Source organism: Saccopteryx bilineata, chromosome 7 (genome assembly GCF_036850765.1).
Source record: "Saccopteryx bilineata isolate mSacBil1 chromosome 7, mSacBil1_pri_phased_curated, whole genome shotgun sequence".
NCBI classification, from domain to species: domain Eukaryota; kingdom Metazoa; phylum Chordata; class Mammalia; order Chiroptera; family Emballonuridae; genus Saccopteryx; species Saccopteryx bilineata.
Window position 1 is genome coordinate 113,880,072 of NC_089496.1, and position 16,779 is coordinate 113,896,850.

Here is a 16,779-nt window from a genome sequence, read left to right on the forward strand (position 1 = left end):
CCAGTGTCAGCAATCAGTGTCGACAGAGCTCAGGCATGGTCCAAGCCTGGACAGAGCTCCTTGGAAGCAATCACTGCAGGAGTTGGCCTTTGTGGCAAGGGCAAACACCAGCTAATGGTAAACCGATGTTCTGGGCCAGAGGAGAAGGCGGGTGGCATTGGCTGGCCGGTCACCCTCCTTCTCAAGGGTGCATTATAAAAGCTTTGCCTTTCCACAGGAGCCCACACAAGTTGTCAGAGACCCCCACAGGTGCCATGGCTGCCCTAGGCATCACGGTCGCCCTGCTGGTGTGGCTGGTCGTTCTGCTGCTCACCTCCATCTGGAAACACATGTACAGCAGCTGGAAACTGCCCCCAGGCCCGTTCCCACTGCCCATCGTTGGGAATATTTTCCAGCTGGATTTGAAAGATATTCCCAATTCCTTCACCAGGGTAAGAGAAATATTGTTGATTTGGGGGAGGGGAATTGGGAATGAGATGTAATATGTGTGCATTCAAGTCATTGTCAGACAAATTGCTCTGATTTAACTGAATTAAGAGTAGTGTTTAAGAATGACATTCAAAATATTTAGCTAATGGTACAGCTTGGGCATGGAGCACTCAAACAGGCATCAGCCATGGGTGGCCTGGGAGCCCCTGCTTGAGATGCATGTTCACTGCCTTGTTGTTGGCTGGCTCAGCGAGGCTCTGCAATGCATGGTATCATGCATTCATACCGGGTGCCCACACGCTGGTATAAACCTGGAGTTCTCTGTAGATTCCAAAGAACAGAGTAGACAGTGAAGTATGACCAACCAGCCTGGTACCTTCTCCCCTATGACTGCTGTGAACAGTGAATGAGCAACAGATCAAAAACTAAATAAGTTGATAAATCTATTAAATGGGTTAATAAAAGAATGCCACAGAGCACAGGGCAGTCTTGGAAAGTGTTTTCATTAAGGGAGGTGTTGATGGTGCTTTACGTACCACAGAGGGTGGGCTCCCAGGGGCCAAGACAGTGCTGGGCTCTGGGTCCTCCTGCAGTGACCTAGGACCCATGCCCTTGACTAGGAACAAGAGACAGTGAAAGTGATAGGGCAGAAGTGGGCAAAGTGGCCTCAGGGCAGAAACACTGACCCACAGGGAGAGAATTAGTCACAGCAGGTGGGCAGCTATGTGCACAGGTGTGCTGCAATCAGACTCCCTGCAGAAGAAAGCCATTTGTGGAGGGTCTTCACAGTCAGGCTGGACAAAGAGAGCTTCCCCAGATCCCTCGGGGGTGTCTCGGTCTTGGCCTCACTCCTGCTTGCTGGTCTTGCAGCTGGCAGAGCGCTTCGGGCCTGTGTTCACTTTGTATCTGGGCTCCCAACGCGTTGTGGTTCTGCACGGCTACAAGGCTTTTCGGGAAGCACTGCTCCAGAATAAGAACAAGTTTTCTGGAAGAGGAGAATATGCTGTGTACGAGGCACACAAGGAAAAAGGTACCCCTGCTTCTCACTGTGCCCATGGCGGGTGCTCAGGAGCCCAGCAGGGGCGGAAACAATAATAACAAGCAGCAGACTAAAGGCGAAAAGGCAGAAAGATGCCCAGACAATTCTGGTGACAGTTGGTACGTTCATTCATCCAGTCATCACACAACATGCATTTTCATGGAAGTGTTGTGATGACACCTGTATCCCAAGCGCCCAGTCTCCTCCACGCCCTTATCATTCACAGCTTCAGCTGCTCCTGGGCACTGCAGCTCCACTCACTGAGGCCCCCTCTCCCATGATGCGTTCCAAGACCTGCTGGACACTGAGCCGATCCACAGAGCTTTGCTCAGTGACAGTCTTTGTTCTCCACAGAGGGCGCTCTGAGATCAACGTGGGGATGTTCTTAGACCAGGATAGGGGTGCTGAGTGCAGGCACAAGCCTTGAGTTCAGAATGAGTCTTTCACAAGGTGCCATCTTCCCCAGCCTCACCTCTCTGTTCTGTGCACCTTGTGTTTCCACAGCCCTGAGTTCCTCTTGTCCAGAAAAAATGCACTTGTTACCTCCTGCAGGGGGAGGGGAGGGGTCTGGGGTGTAGCTGATCTTTAGCTGAGTGTTTTCCAGACTCGTGACCCCAGACCATGCCTTCTGTGTCTCCTGGGAGGTCCTGGAGCCTATGGAGGACACCCACTCGGTGGGGTTCCCTTCTTTAGCTCTCACCCTCAAATACTTGTGGCCCCCACCTGCTGCACTGTCCTTCCTGTCCTCGGACTTGCCTGTGTACACTTCACATGCTCACTGTTGGTTTAATTTTCGGTGATATTTAAAGCAGATCAGAAATAAACACAGTGTCCCATCTACCCCACAAAATGTGGGAGCCTCTTCCTGAGTCAACTGTGGTGACAAACCTCTGGAAAACCTTTACCCATTTTATGTAGAATTTTTTAATTGATGTGATTACAGGTGGACACAGTGTTCTCACCTGATTTTTCCAGGCTACATTTCCAAGGTTACATCCTGTCACAGCATTTGCTTTTTCCTCTTGGACATTGTGGATTTATTTTACTCCTTTGGATTAGTGAAAAGCAAAAGTAACCGCCTCAATCAACATCACTAACACTAGAAGGCTTACTATACCACCCCACCCCTGGTCCAAATTATGAGCCCCTGAGTGTATCCGGGCTGGACTCACGGGGACTTCTCTGCCTTCTGCCTGAGGATCCACACTCCTATCTCTGTATGCCCCACATGGCCCAGAGCTGACCCTGAAGGTCAGTGGGACCCTGGATATGGGATGCATCTGGTATCCTAAGAGCATGATGTGAGTGTTCATTATTTGCATGATAGTGAGAGCACTGGCCGCATGCTAAGAGCGAGAGGCCCACATCACCACTCAGTCCGATTTGGTGAAACTCTGAGAGAGCAGCCAGTTCATCTCTGTTTCCAGTTCATCTTCTGGATCCCACACAATGCTGGCTCGTCTTGGCTGTCTGTCTCTCCATCTCTGTATCTCTCTGTCTCTATCTGTTTCTGTCTCTCTGTATCTCTTCTTTCTCCGTTTCTTTTTTAATCTATCTGTCTCTGTATCTTTCTGTGTCTGTCTGTCCCTGCCTCGCTGCAGCACTCTTCCTGTGACAGTTGAAATCATCTGCCTGCACTTCAACATGGTTCATGCTCCTCTCGCCGAGCTGTCCTCCTCATGACTTCTGTGTCCCCAGGGCTCCGGCACAGCCCACAGCTCTGGCCTCCAGGCTTCCTGGGCAACTCTCTTAGTGCCATGGCAGGTGGATAACACAAGTTAGGACACATCTTCCATGCTGCACTAAGTCCCACAGGAACCTGAAGTTCAGACGAGTGGACCAGAGCCTAGGACCCCACTTTTGTGTTCAACTTTGTGGGGGGCCTTGAAACAGGTGGCCGTGTGCCCCTCCCTGCACCCACACAGAGGAGGAACTGGTCTGTGCGTGGGGTGGGGCACACGACTACGACGATGACATCGCCCGCAAACTTAGTAAGGGCATTTTGTGAAGCCACAGAGTCACAAGTTCAGGTTCTTTGTGGTGTGAGGGTGAAAATCAATGAAAACAGGTTTTGCAGGAATTCCGTCACTAGATGGGAAAGCAGTGGCAGGTGCGGTTTATGTGCTTTGGGGGAAAGGAACGACAGTGGGTTGCGGGTGTGCACAGAGGACACACAGGGACCAGCAGCCACTGGCCGAGGGGCAGGGTCCCCAGGTGCACTGGCCAGCCCGCACGGGTTGGGTCCAGGCTCTCTGCCCTCTGTAGGGTGGGTGCTCAATCTGGGCTTTGTAACTCCGCTATCTTTCTGTAGGGATTACTTTCAATAATGGCCACAGCTGGCAGGACACCCGGCGGTTTTCCCTGAGCATCCTCCGTGACTTTGGGATGGCAAAGCAAGGCAACGAGGCCCGGATCCAGAGGGAGTCCCGCTTCCTGCTGGAGGCGCTCAGGAGGACCAAGGGTGAGTATGGCCATCACACAGGACCGCTCTTCAGCCCTGGCCTGGGCCCCAGGGACATGGGACAGCCCAAAGCAGCCGGGCACACAGGAAAGCCTCTTCATCCTCCCACTCCATTTTATAACCAGGGTCCTCTCTGCATTGCAAGAGGAGCAAGAGTGGTGATCACGTGTGTAACTGTTACACCTGAATTACTGAAAAGTAAAGAATCACACATAAGTTCTAACATCCCTATCTTTTGTGAACTGTCATACTTTTTTTTTTTTTTTTTTTGTATTTTTCTGAAGTGAGAAGCGGGGAGGCAAAGACAGACTTCCGCATGCGCCCGACCGGGATCCACCCGGCATGCCCACCAGGAGGCGATGCTCTGCCGCAATCAAAGCCATTCTAGCGCCTGAGGCAGAGGCCATAGAGCCATCCTTAGCGCCTGGGCCAACTTTGCTCCAGTGGACCCTTGGCTGCAGGAGAGGAAGAGAGAGACAGAGAGGAAGGAGAGGGGGAGGGGTGGAGAAGCAGATGGGCGCTTCTCCTGTGTGCCCTGGCCGGGAATCAAACCCAGGACTTCCACATGCTGGGCTGACACTTTACCGCTGAGTCAGCTGGCCAGGGCTGTGAACTGTCATACTTTTTTAAGGCATCTTCTCGCAAGAGCCATGTGGTACCTTTCCTCAGGTTCACCTGTTTTCCAGGCCAGCCTTTCGATCCCACCTTCCTAGTGGGCAGTGCACCCTGCAATGTCATTGCGGACATTCTCTTCCGCAAGCACTTCGACTACAACGACAGCACAAATGTGAGGATGCAGAGCTTGTTCAATGAGAACTTGTACCTGCTCAGCACTCCCTGGCTGCAGGTGAAGCCACGTCCTTCCTTTTTCATTAGTATGCACTCAGTTTCAGCCACGGTTACATCAGAGAAGGGGAATTTGGGTTGTGTGGATAGACAGACCAGGACTTCTGTTCTGAGTATTCCTTCTGCAGACGTCCATGAGCCCAACGCTGCCATCTGGTAACCTCGTGATGCTTACCATTCGCTCTTTAAAATTAGTCCCCACTGGACACGTGACCCATGCCCTGTGTTCACAGTCCCCACAGAATGTGCACTGCTAACGGAGGGGTGTGCAAATAGTACTGTGGGCCAGAATGCAATAGTGACAGCCATAAATTGAGGTTTGGAGAAACTTATTAGTCCAGTACAGAAAATTATGTTGCATCCAGGAAAAAAACATATAGTAAGAAATTTCCTCTCTCTCTCTCTTTCTAGATTTATAATGCTTTTCCAAGCTATATGCGCTACCTGCCTGGAAGCCACAAAAAATTAATGAAAAATGTATCTGCAATAAAACACTATACTTTAGAGAGAGTGAAGGAGCATCAGAAATCCCTGGACCCCAGCTGCCCACGAGACGTCGTTGACTCTTTGCTCCTGGAAATGGAAAAGGTGCCCTCCCAGCATGCCCCAGGAGACCGAGGGCTTGCTGCTCTGAGATGGTGTGAGGGGCGGGTGTTGCTCAGATTGTCACAACCTGCACTGCTGGTGCCTAGTTCCTCACACCAGGCCTATTCCGGAGCTTCTGGTTACACAGTACACTGGCTGCACACAACCACCACATATGCTCACACACATGCTGGGGCATAGCCAGCCTGCCGGGCTGCCTTCCACACCACAGGACTGTCCCCTGTGGTCTTGGGAACACTGTTGGGGCTGTGGGACAAGCCTTGGGACCCTCATACCATGCCTCTTAAACCCGAGCATCTGGAGCGAGGCCTGCAGCATTTCTCATCAGCACTTGAACTCCCAATAGTGCATGACTTTAAGGAGTTCCAGGCCTGACAGCCTCTCAGGACCCCCAAACCAGATTGGTGACACTTCCCTCTTTCCTTTGATGTCACTTGCGGTTTAGAACAGCACACGACTCCCTGGAAAACAGCCCAGGTTGTCTGAGAATGTCCTCCATCAGTTGGACCCCTCCCTCACTGCCCTTCCAGGTGTTCAGCTTCAGTAGCTTCCCAGCACTTCCCTGCTTCCTGGGACCCAAAAGCACTGGGGTGTTAGCAGAGGCTCCATAGCTTAGCCCTGGGCTCTAGGAGGTCCTGAGACAACACTGGGTAGAGACTCACCCCTCAAAGACAGCCCTCGGTGCTGTAAAAGGAGCACAGCCCCGCAGCCTGGGCAAGGCGCACAGTCCCTCACCTTTCAGGGAGGCCTGGTTTCCCTACCTGTGCAGCGGAGATGGCTGTGTCTCCACAGGACAACCTTGTGCACAGCTGCCCCTCCTCCATGTGGAGTTGTCAGGGCTGCGGCTTCTCTGCTGCTGAGGGATGCAAGGGTCTCTTTCTCATTCACCTGAAGATGTCCCCTTACCAAGTCCCTGTCTGTCTCTAACATCTGCAGGAAAAACACAGCACAGAGCCCATGTACACCTTGGACAGCATTTCTGTGACCTTGGCTGACCTGTTCTTTGCAGGAGCAGTGACCACCAGCACCACTTTGAAATATGGGCTCCTGATTCTCATGAAATATCCAGAGATTGAAGGTATGTCAAACTATAGGCAAGGAGCCCAGGACTGTGTGTCTATCTCACCTGGACGGTCGACTTTCAGTATTTAGGTTTCAGCTGTCTGTCTGCAAGTGGCATTGTTTGTTAACCCTTGCAGGACTGACACTTAGGATTGCTGGGCAAATTCATTGAGGGTAGGTGTCCTTGTATATGACAGCTGCCTGGCACTCCTCAACACCAGTCCTCCCAGGCCCCACTGGCACCCCTGAGTACAAGAAAGAAAGCCCATCACCAGTTGACGAAATGCAATGCCACCTGTATTCTGCTCCCTAGCAGCACCTGTTTATGACACTGAGAATAATGCCAACACTGTCCCTGAAAATAATGCCAACCTGGCCCTCTTGGCAGAGCAGGCCCCCCTTGCATATCTTCCCAGGAAGAATGAGGATCAGAAGAAAGAAGGCCCAATGTGAAGCTTTCCAAAGCTGCCCACTGCTCTGCAGTCCCTTCCCTCTTTCCTGGGCCAGCCAGGATTCAGGGTGCCCTGGAGGAGAAGACATGGCACCTGGGGCCACATGTGTGGAAGGTTGTAAACTGGACGTACCCACATGAGCCAAGTAGAGATGATGTGAGGAGCACCAATATATTAACAGGTCAATCAGCACCAATCTCCATGGAGAGGAAGAAAGGACTGCTGCTTGGGGTAAGGGTGACCTTAGTGACCAGTGCCCAAGCCTGGAGCCTGGCCTTGCACTGGGCTGGGCAGCCTTGTTCCAAGGAGCCCCTTCACCACCCCCCCCCAGCTATGCTCACTGCTCTGATCATAATTTGGCTCCTGCTGCGTGCCAGGCATGGGACAAGCCCTTTAAGACAAAGTATTCCTGAGATTAGATCTAGAATATGAGGCAGTTTCCCCCTGGAGCCTGGGTACATGACCTGACCAAGATCGAACCTCATCCTGCTGACTCAGAGTCCTTGATTTTACCTCTGACAGAAAGATGAGGGTGAAGCAGCCTCAAGTCCATGGAGCAAAGCCTCTCACAAGTGGTGGCAGTTCTAAGGGAGCTTCAGACCGCTCTGTATCAGGGAAACTATAGACTAAAAAACGTTTTATATTATTAATTATGAGGAATTTACTTTTTTCAATTTTTTTATTGATTGACTTTTTAAATTTTGAAATTAAATTTAATGGTATGACATTGATCAATAAGAATACATAGGTTTTAGGTGAATGTCTCTATAGCATTTGAACTGTTGATTGAGTTGTCTGTCCATCACCCGAAGTCAAGCTCACAGGTGTGAGGTGGTATCTCATTGTAGTTCTGATTTGCATTTCTCTAATAGCTAGTGAAGATGGGCATTTTTTTAATATATCTGTTGACTGTTTGTACGTCTTCTTGGGACAAGTATTTATTAAGGTCCTCTCCCCATTTTTTAATTGGATTGTTTGCTTGTTTGTTGCTCTTTTTGTTTTTGAGTTTTGTGAGTTCTTTATGTTTTGAGTTTTGTGAGTTCTTTATGTTTTGGATAGTAACCCCTTATTGGAGCTGTTGTTTGTAAATATCATCTCCCATTTGGTTGGCTGCTTTTTTTGTTTTGTTATAGGTTTCTTTTGCTTTGCAGAAGCTTTTTAGTTTAATATAGTTCCATTCATTTACTGTTACCTTTACTTCCCTTGCCTTTGGGGTCAAATTCATAAATTGTTCTCTATAGCCAAGGTCCATGAGCTTAGTACCTATGTTTTCTTCTATGTAATTTATTGTTTCAGACCTTATATTTAGGTCTTTGACCCATTTTGAATTAATTTTTGTGCAGGGGGACAAAGTGTAGTCGAGTTTGATTCTTTTGCGTGTGGCTTTCCAATTTTCCCAGCACCATTTATTCAAGAGGCTTTCTTTTCTCCATTGTGTGTTTTTTTTAGTCCATGTATTGAGTTCTTCATCTTTGTTTTTAAAGTTTCAATCTCTTTGGTGAGGTATTTGTTTTGTTTTCTGAGCTTACTAAATTGCCCATCAGTACCCATTAATGAGTCACATCTCGTTGAGTATTTTCAGAACTTCAATTTTTAATTCTCTGTTATTTAACTCCAAGTTTTCCATTGCTTTCTGGAGGATTTTCATTTTCTTTCTGAACTACATCTTTTTCTTGGGTAGTCATGGTATTCCTTTTTTTCTGCCTTGAGTGCATTTGAGAGTGGTATTAAGAAATCAAGCAAACAACAAGAAGAACAACACATTTAAAAATTAAATAAAAGTGCCTGACCAGGTGGTGGCGCAGTGGATAGAGTGTCGGACTGGGATGCGGAAGGACCCAGGTTCGAGACCCCGAGGTCGCCAGCTTGAGCGCTGGCTCATCTGGCTTGAGCAAAGAGTTCACCAGCTTGGACCCAAGGTCGCTGGCCCCAGCAGGGGGTTACTCGGTCTGCTGAAGGCCCATGGTCAAGGCACATGTGAGAAAGCAATCAATGAACAACTAAGAAGTCACAACGCACAACGAGAAACTGATGATTGATGCTTCTCATCTCTCTCCGTTCCTGTCTGTCTGTCCCTGTCTATCCCTCTCTCTGACTCACTCTCTGTCTCTGTAAAATAAATAAATAAATAAAACTTATTAAAAAAAATTAAATAAAAGTAAAAGAAAATTAAAGGAAAAAGCACAGAAAACAAAAACAAATAATCAAAAAGAAACAAAACACCAACATAACCAAAGGAAAAGGGTAGAAGAAAGTTTGGGTTTTTTTTGTATTTTTCCGAAGTTGGAAATGGGGAGGCAGTCAGACAGACTCCCACATGCGCCCAACCGGGATCCACCCGGCATGCCCACCAGGGGGCAATGCTCTGCCCATCTTGGGGCATTGCTCTGCCGCAACCAGAGCCGTTCTAACGCCTGAGGCAGAGGCCACAGAGCCATCCTCAGTGCTTTACTCCAATGGAGCCTTGGCTGCGGGAGGGGAAGAGAGAGACAGAGAGGAAGGAGAGGGGGAGGGGTGGAGAAGCAGATGGGTGCTTCTCCTGTGTGCCCTGGCTGGGAATTGATCCCGGGACTCCTGCACACCAGGCCGACGCTCTACCACTGAGCCAGCCGGTCAGGGCTGAAGAAAGATTTTTGATAGGTTTCTCTATCTTTTTCCAGTAATAGCACTGTATTACAACTTTTAGCTCTGTAAAATCCCAGGCTGAACTCTACTAAGAAGCTGCTGTTGGCCCTGGCTGGTGGCTCAGTGGATAGAGCGCTGGCCTGGCATATAGACATCCTGGGTTCCATTCCCGGTCAGGGCACACAGGAGAAGCGACCATCTGCTTCTTTCCCCTCCCACTAGTCTCCCTCTTCCCCTCCCACAGCCAGTGGCTCAATTGGTTCAAGCATTGCCCAGGTGCTGAGGATGGTTCAGTTGGTCCGAGTCTCAGCTTCAGGCACTAAAAATAGCTCTATTGATTTGATCATTAGCCCAAGACAGCAGTTACCAGGGCGCATGCGGGAGTCTGTCTCACTCACTATCTCCCTTCATCTGACTCAAAATACAAAAAAAAAGAGAAGCTGCTGTTGCAAAGGTGGAGGCAGGGCTGCTGTGGTGATGGGTAGGACTTGTGAGGGCTTTACAGCTTTAGCAGTGGCACTTTCAGGCTTTTGGGTACTCCTCCCTGTGTTCCAACAGAGCAGGCTACCAGACAGAGAGCACCTCTGTTCGTTAGCTGTGGGGTATGTCTCTGCTACTCTCTATACCCGTGAGAGGAGGGAGCCTGTGGTATCTGGGAGTCTGCAAGGCCGCACTTTGTATTTTTGTGTTTCTGAGTGCGGGTTGCGGGCAGACCGTGGGAACACTGGTGGTGACTCCACACTCTGCTGCTTTGGTTCAGTATCACAGCAGATGTTCCCCAATCTCTCTGTGCCCTTCTGTAGAGCCTGGGCAGACAAAAGTCCAGACAGTCTGGGCTTTTCCCCTCTCCTGAGCTGACCATGAGTGCTTCTTATCTTCTGCCCCTCATTTTTTAACCTTCCCACCTTTAGTCAATTGGGTGTATGGATCTATCAGGCATGCCTATGAGCCCAGCTGGGGTTCCTTTGCTGAGGTATAGCTGTTCAATTTGTTGAAATTTCAAGGGGCAAGATCAAGGTTATCTCTCATGCCACCATCACTCTGATGTCATCATAGACATCATTATTAGATGTCTATTAATTTCTATTAGAAAGAAAAAGACAGAAATGTGACTTATATATCCACTGCCAAAGTTAACATGTATTAATACTATGCTGTGCAAAATTCAGAGCTCTTGAAAAGGAAATATGGCCAGAGCCAGTTGAGCTCCTCTCCATGCTTCCCTGCCCACCCCCCAGAACTGCTATGTGTCACCCCTGAGCATGCATGACAGTTACTGAGTACCAGACACTCAATATTGATGTATGTGTTTTAAGTTTTTACCCAGGTACCATACTGTATATAACTTTGCAGTTCATTCAACATATTATAGAGGCCCACAGGAAACCTCAAACCCAGAAAGACCAAGCAATTTGCCAAAGGTTGCTGTTAACTCTGCCAGAAAGACAGGGACTTCTAGACTCCTGCTTCCTAGCAGTTCTTCAAGCAGTAGGTGTGCCTGCTTGTTATCATTCTGCCATTCACCTTTGTACTTAGAAGCATGCAGTAAAGCAGCCTGGCATAGTTATTAATGCAGAGATTTCTCTTGTAGTAGAAATTCCCAAGACCCTTTTGTCATTCTCTATTTTGGGCATAAAGACAAGAACTGGATCACTCATGATCAGCTGAGATAATGGAGGCAAGCAAGGACCCGGGTAGCTGTGGTGGTAGCGTCGACAACCCCAGTCCTCTGGCCATGCAGTGTCTGTGACCTCAGCTCCTAACCTGTGGCTGTGGCGGTGCCTTCAAACTAGACAACCTGGACCTTGCAGAGATGCTTGTGATCCTGGCAGCAGTGCCCACAACCACAGTGACACCGGCAGCAGCAAGGACCAGCAACTTCAGAGACATTAAGAATCAGCAAGGGCACCAGCCCCAGCTCTGGCAGAGGCAGTGGGGGGGGCGCGAGGGCAAAGTGCTTGTTCTCAGACGTCAGTAGAGGCAACGCAGGTAAGAGAAACCAAAAATTTGTTCTGTATCGCCACCCACTGAAAAACAAAAGGAAGGCCTCTAAATGCCAACCTTTGGAATTCCTAGAATCAAATTGAACAACGCTTTGCCTGAATAAGAAGAGTGTTTACTACTTTAAATGCACTGGAAGAGGAACAACTCATCAAAAACCATGAAAAATCATGGTAACATGGTATCACAGAAAAAAAAGACAGAAACCTAATGTAAAGTCTCAGAAGATTGTGATCTAACTGATATCAAATTCAAAGTATCATGAAGGAACTCAACAAATCTCTCTCCCTCCCCCCCCCCAAACTCAGAAAGATCATGTAATGCACTCAAGAGTAAAATTAATGAACAGAAATATCACTTTACCAAAGAAACTGGAAGTCTAAAAAAGAACCAAACAAGAATTCTGGAGCTTAAGGTTTTGTAAATGAGATGAAGAATGCATCAGAAAGCAGACCACATGGGATAGAAGATAAAAATCTAGAAGTGATTGCCTGACCAGGCAGTGGTGCAGTGGACAGAGCATCAGACTGGGATGCGGAAGGACCCAGGTTCGAGACTCCGAGGTCACCAGCTTGAGCACGGGCTCATTTGGTTTGAGCAAAAGCTCATCAGCTTGGACCCAAAGTCGCTGGCTCGAGCAAAGGGTCACTTGGTTTGCTGAAAGCCTGAGGTCAAGGCACATATGAGAAAGCAATCGATGAATAACTAAGGTGTCGCAATGTGCAATGAAAAATGAATGATTGATGCTTCTCATCTCTCCGTTCCTGTCTGTCTGTCCCTGTCTTATCCCTCCCTCTCTCTGACTCTCTCTCTGTAAAAAAAAAAAATAAAAAAAAAATCTAGAAGTGGAAGAGGAGAGAGACCTACATTATTTTAAATGAAGAAGCTCTAGGAGAATTATCTTACTCCATTATAAAAAAAAAAAAAAGAAAAGGAAAAAAAGAAAAAAGCAACATAGGATAATGGGTATCCCAGAATGAGAAGAGAGTAAAAGGGAACAGAGACCTTATTAAAAGAAATATTAGCCTGACCAGGCGGTGGCGCAGTGGATAGAGCGTTGGACTGGGATGTGGAAGGACCCAGGTTCGAGACCCCGAGGTTGCCGGCTTGAACGCGGGCTCATCTGGCTTGAGCAAAAAGCCCCCCAGCTTGAACCCAAGGTCGCTGGCTCCAGCAAGGGGTTACTCAGTCTGCTGAAGGCCCGCGGTCAAGGCACATATGAGAAAGCAATCAATGAACAACTAAGAAGTCGCAACGCGCAACGAAAAACTAATGATTGATGCTTCTCATCTCTCTGTCCCTGTCTGTCTATCCCTCTCTCTGACTCTCTCTCTGTCTCTGTAAAAAAAAAACAAAAACAAACAAACAAACAAAAAAAAATTAGCAGAGAACTTTCCCAAACTGGGAAAGAGCTGGACAAACAAGAGGAAGGTAATACAACTACCAATTAACACAAAAAGATCTTCTTCAACACATTACATTAAAACCGTCAAAAGTTAATGATAAAGAAATAATTTTAAAAGCAGCTGGGGAAAAAAGCAACCTACAAAGGTACTCCATTAGGCTATCAGCAGATTTCCCAGCATAGCTCTGCCGGCCAGAAGAGAGTAAAACGACATATTCAAAATATTGGAAAACAGAAACTGCCAGCCAAGAAGATTCTATCTAGCAAAGTTATTCTTCAGACATAAAGGAGAAAGAAAGGCCTTTCCAGACAAACAAAAGCTGAGGGAACTCACTACCAGTAGACCTGCCTGATAAGAAATGTTGAAAGGAGCTCTTCCACCAGAAAAAAAAAAAAAAAGGCGGAACTACACAAGACTTTGAGTAAGGTGTAGCCAAACGGAACCAGAAAATCGCAAAGCTATTTCCGATCAGGTAGGTGTTTTACACGAAATTACAGCATAAAGGGAAAAAAAGCATTTAAAATAAATATAGCTATTTTAATTTGGTAACAAGCTCACAACATGAAAAGGGATAGTCTGCCTGGCCTGTGGTGGCGCAGTGGATAAAGCGTTGACCTGGAAATGCTGAGATCGCCGGTTCGAAACCCTGGGCTTGCCTGGTCAAGGCACATATGGGAGTTGATGCTTCCAGCTCCTCCCCCCTTCTCTCTCTCTGTCTCTCTCTCCCTCTCTGTCTCTCTCTCCTCTCTAAAAATGAATAAAGTAAAAAAAAAAAATTAAAAAAAAAAGAAAAGAAAAGGGATAGTCTGTGGCAACAAAAACATAAAAGAGGAAGAGGACAAGGACAACACCTGTGTATTTAAATAGCACTAGGAAAAGTAGACAGCCACATAGAAAGGAATGAAACTAGACCGTTATATTATACCATCCACAAAAAGTAACTCTAAATGGGTTGAAGATGCAAATGTAAGACTTGGAACCATAAAAGAGGCAGAATAAAATATGTACCAAGTTCCTTGACGTCATAACAATGTTTCTATGGTTTTGAGTTCACTATACCAAGTGAAAGAATTCAAATAGAGAGAGAAAAATACCATATGATTTCACCCATATGTGGACATATAATAAAAACAGAACAAAACCAAACCCATAGAGACAGACAACAGATCAGTGGTTACTGGAGGGGAGAGGGTGGGAGAAATGGTTCAAGAGGGCTTAATTGTATGGTGGTGGATGGTGATAGACTTTTGGTGGTGAGCGTGGTATACAGTAGTAAGTACATAAAGATGTTGAGTTGTCATGTTGCACACTTGAAACTTAGAAAATGCTATAAATCAATGATACCTCCATAAAAATTTAGAAAGATAATGGATGCCAAAACATGCTGTAGACTATAACCTGATGAGCTTGGCTCTCACTGAAATTTGTGGAGGATTATCCAACAACCCATGGCTCCTGGGCACCCTGAAGCACTCACCATTTGGAGTGCTCCATAAACACCTATTGGGTGGGTGGCTGCTGGCTGGATGGTGAGCCAGCCTAGAGTAACCCTTTGACTCTTCCCATTCATATTTTGGCAGAGAAACTTCATGAAGAAATTGACAGGGTGATTGGGCCAAGCCGAATCCCTGCCTTCAAGGACAGGTTGGAGATGCCCTACATGGATGCTGCAGTACATGAGATTCTGCGGTTCATCAACCTCCTGCCCATTAACTTGATACATGAAGCAAACCATGACACAACGTTCAGAGAATATGTCATTCCCAAGGTCAGATGTGAACTGGACTGCACACCCTGAATACCATCCTGCCAGGCCAGCCACAATCCTGCGCAGGGACAGGATGGAGTGTCCAAGAACACCTCTTTCTGGCAGATGTGGCTGGGCCAGCATCCTCACCCTGCCTAGTGCTGCTTTCCCACAGTCCTCATGTGGACCCACTGACCACAGAAAGGGGGGAAATATGGAAGAGGAACTCTTTAGACTGTCCCTGGGGTTGGTGGTATCTGTTAACACCAGAAAACAAGCAATAACAGTAACACTCAGCCCTTTACTCCTCTGAAAAGGTCAGAGCTCTCACTTTCACTTAGACGTGACCCCTGACTGCTCTCTCCCTAGTCCTTAAGCAAACAACTCCCCAACTTAACACATACTTTCTTGTATAAGATGAAATTTAAAGCACTGTTCTTCACTGGGGGATTCCAGATGAAAGCCCATGTTTTGCTAATTTGATTGACGCAGCCTTTGTTCTTATAGGGTACAGTCATTGTTCCAACACTGGACTCCCTCTTGTTTGACAGTCAAGAATTCCCTGATCCAGAGAAATTTAAACCAGAGCATTTTCTGAATGAAAATGGGAAGTTCAAGTACAGTGACTATTTCAAGCCATTTTCTGCAGGTAAGAGAGCTCAGATGTCGTACCCTTCCCAGGGATTTGTCCTGAATTCCTGCCCTCTGCTCCACATGTGATCTGCTGTCCTCTGAGGCTTGCATCATGTCCCTTATTTCTATTCACAATGTGAACCAAATGTGTTCCTCCTTGTTTAGAGTTTAATGACATCTTTTCACCAGATTCCTGAGAATGAGGTGTGGGTGAATTATTTTTCCATACAGTAGACATTTCCCTTCATTTAGTGCTAAAATTCTATTTGATAAGACTCAGTAAAAACAATTTTTCAAAGCTATATTACCTAATTCTCTATAGTGTTAGTACACAAAATAGAACATTTGTCTGGACTCATAAAACCATCCAACCTTTTATGGGCTGTCACCACGTGAGCCTGGTCTCTTCCTCAGGGTCTTCTCTCAGGTGTTGGCATGGGGGGAGGTCGCATAACCAACTTGGTAGCTTTAGCACTTGATGTTAGTATCGGCTTCTTTCCTGAAGGATGTGTGGGTGAGCATGGGGAGGGCAGAGACGGTTCTCCAGCCAGCCTTGGGTTTATGCAGTCAAATCCTGGTGTTTGAGTGTGTGAAGGCTGGTCCCCAAGTGTGTCACTGAGACTTATCCTTAAATCTATTCTGTGCTTCTTTTCAACGAGAGCTCGTGGCCCCTCCTGTTTTAGGATGGCCGTTCCCTCAGCCTGCTTCCCTCTGGTCTCACCTCAGTCTCTCATGCATGCTGTTGTCACTGCAGGAAAGCGGGTGTGTGTCGGAGAAGGCCTGGCTCGCATGGAGCTGTTTCTGCTCTTCACCGTCATTTTGCAGCACTTTAGCTTGAAGCCTCTTGTTGACCCTAAGGATATTGACCTCAGCCCCACCGTGAATGGGTTTGCCTGCATCCCACCTGATTACAAACTCTGTGTCATTCCCCGCTCTTAAGTGTGAGTGGACAGGTGTGCTCCGAAGTTGGTGGACAGGCATGATGAAAGCCGTGCCCTGCTGTGCAGTCTGAGGGTGCAGTGGGTAGGTATGAGGAGCCTCCAGACACTACATACACTGCTCTTAATAAAACAAGACATGTTTCAAAGCCAGCAGTTGAAGCATCTTCCAGTCTCTTGTAAGGGTCCTCCTCCCCGGTAACCCAGGACCATCTCACTACCTCAGGATCCTTCATCACCTAGTCACAGGCCCCTTTGCTGTGTAAGGTAACATATTCACAAGTTCTGGGATTAGGATAAAGGTGCCATCGGATCCATTGTTCTGCCATCTCATCCACCAAAGGGGAGGACCAAAACCCAATTCTGACAAACTGGCAATCAGTAAACTGAAGCTGAGCTGCCTCTGGTCTGAAAAGAGCCTATTGGTCTCATCATCATACCTATATGGGAGTAATAGTGCTTCCAGCAGAAGACAAAAAAAAAGTTTCATTTTCTCTGGGGATGTCAGTTTGAGAGAATACCTTAGGAAAATTC

General features: G+C 47.4%; 1 protein-coding gene across 1 annotated transcript; it reads left to right on the forward strand.

The window, feature by feature from the left end:
- The first annotated feature begins 206 nt into the window (after positions 1-206).
- Positions 207-16,398, forward strand: CYP2E1 (cytochrome P450 family 2 subfamily E member 1). Its single transcript, XM_066239895.1, has 9 exons — positions 207-431; positions 1,300-1,459; positions 3,780-3,929; positions 4,616-4,776; positions 5,187-5,363; positions 6,318-6,459; positions 14,508-14,695; positions 15,182-15,323; positions 16,062-16,398. The coding sequence occupies exons 1-9, from the start codon at positions 255-257 to the stop codon at positions 16,244-16,246; spliced, it is 1,482 nt and encodes a 493-aa protein (XP_066095992.1). The 5' UTR covers positions 207-254; the 3' UTR covers positions 16,247-16,398.
- Positions 16,399-16,779: the final 381 nt, after the last annotated feature.

Bases quoted from the DNA above. Each gene is read 5' to 3' on its own strand.
- CYP2E1 (XM_066239895.1), top strand. From the start codon at position 255: ATGGCTGCCCTAGGCATCACGGTCGCCCTGCTGGTGTGGCTGGTCGTT. The intron at 5,364-6,317 runs GTGCCCTCCCAG...TAACATCTGCAG, and splicing joins TGCTCCTGGAAATGGAAAAG to GAAAAACACAGCACAGAGCC. The intron at 6,460-14,507 runs GTATGTCAAACT...ATATTTTGGCAG, and splicing joins GAAATATCCAGAGATTGAAG to AGAAACTTCATGAAGAAATT.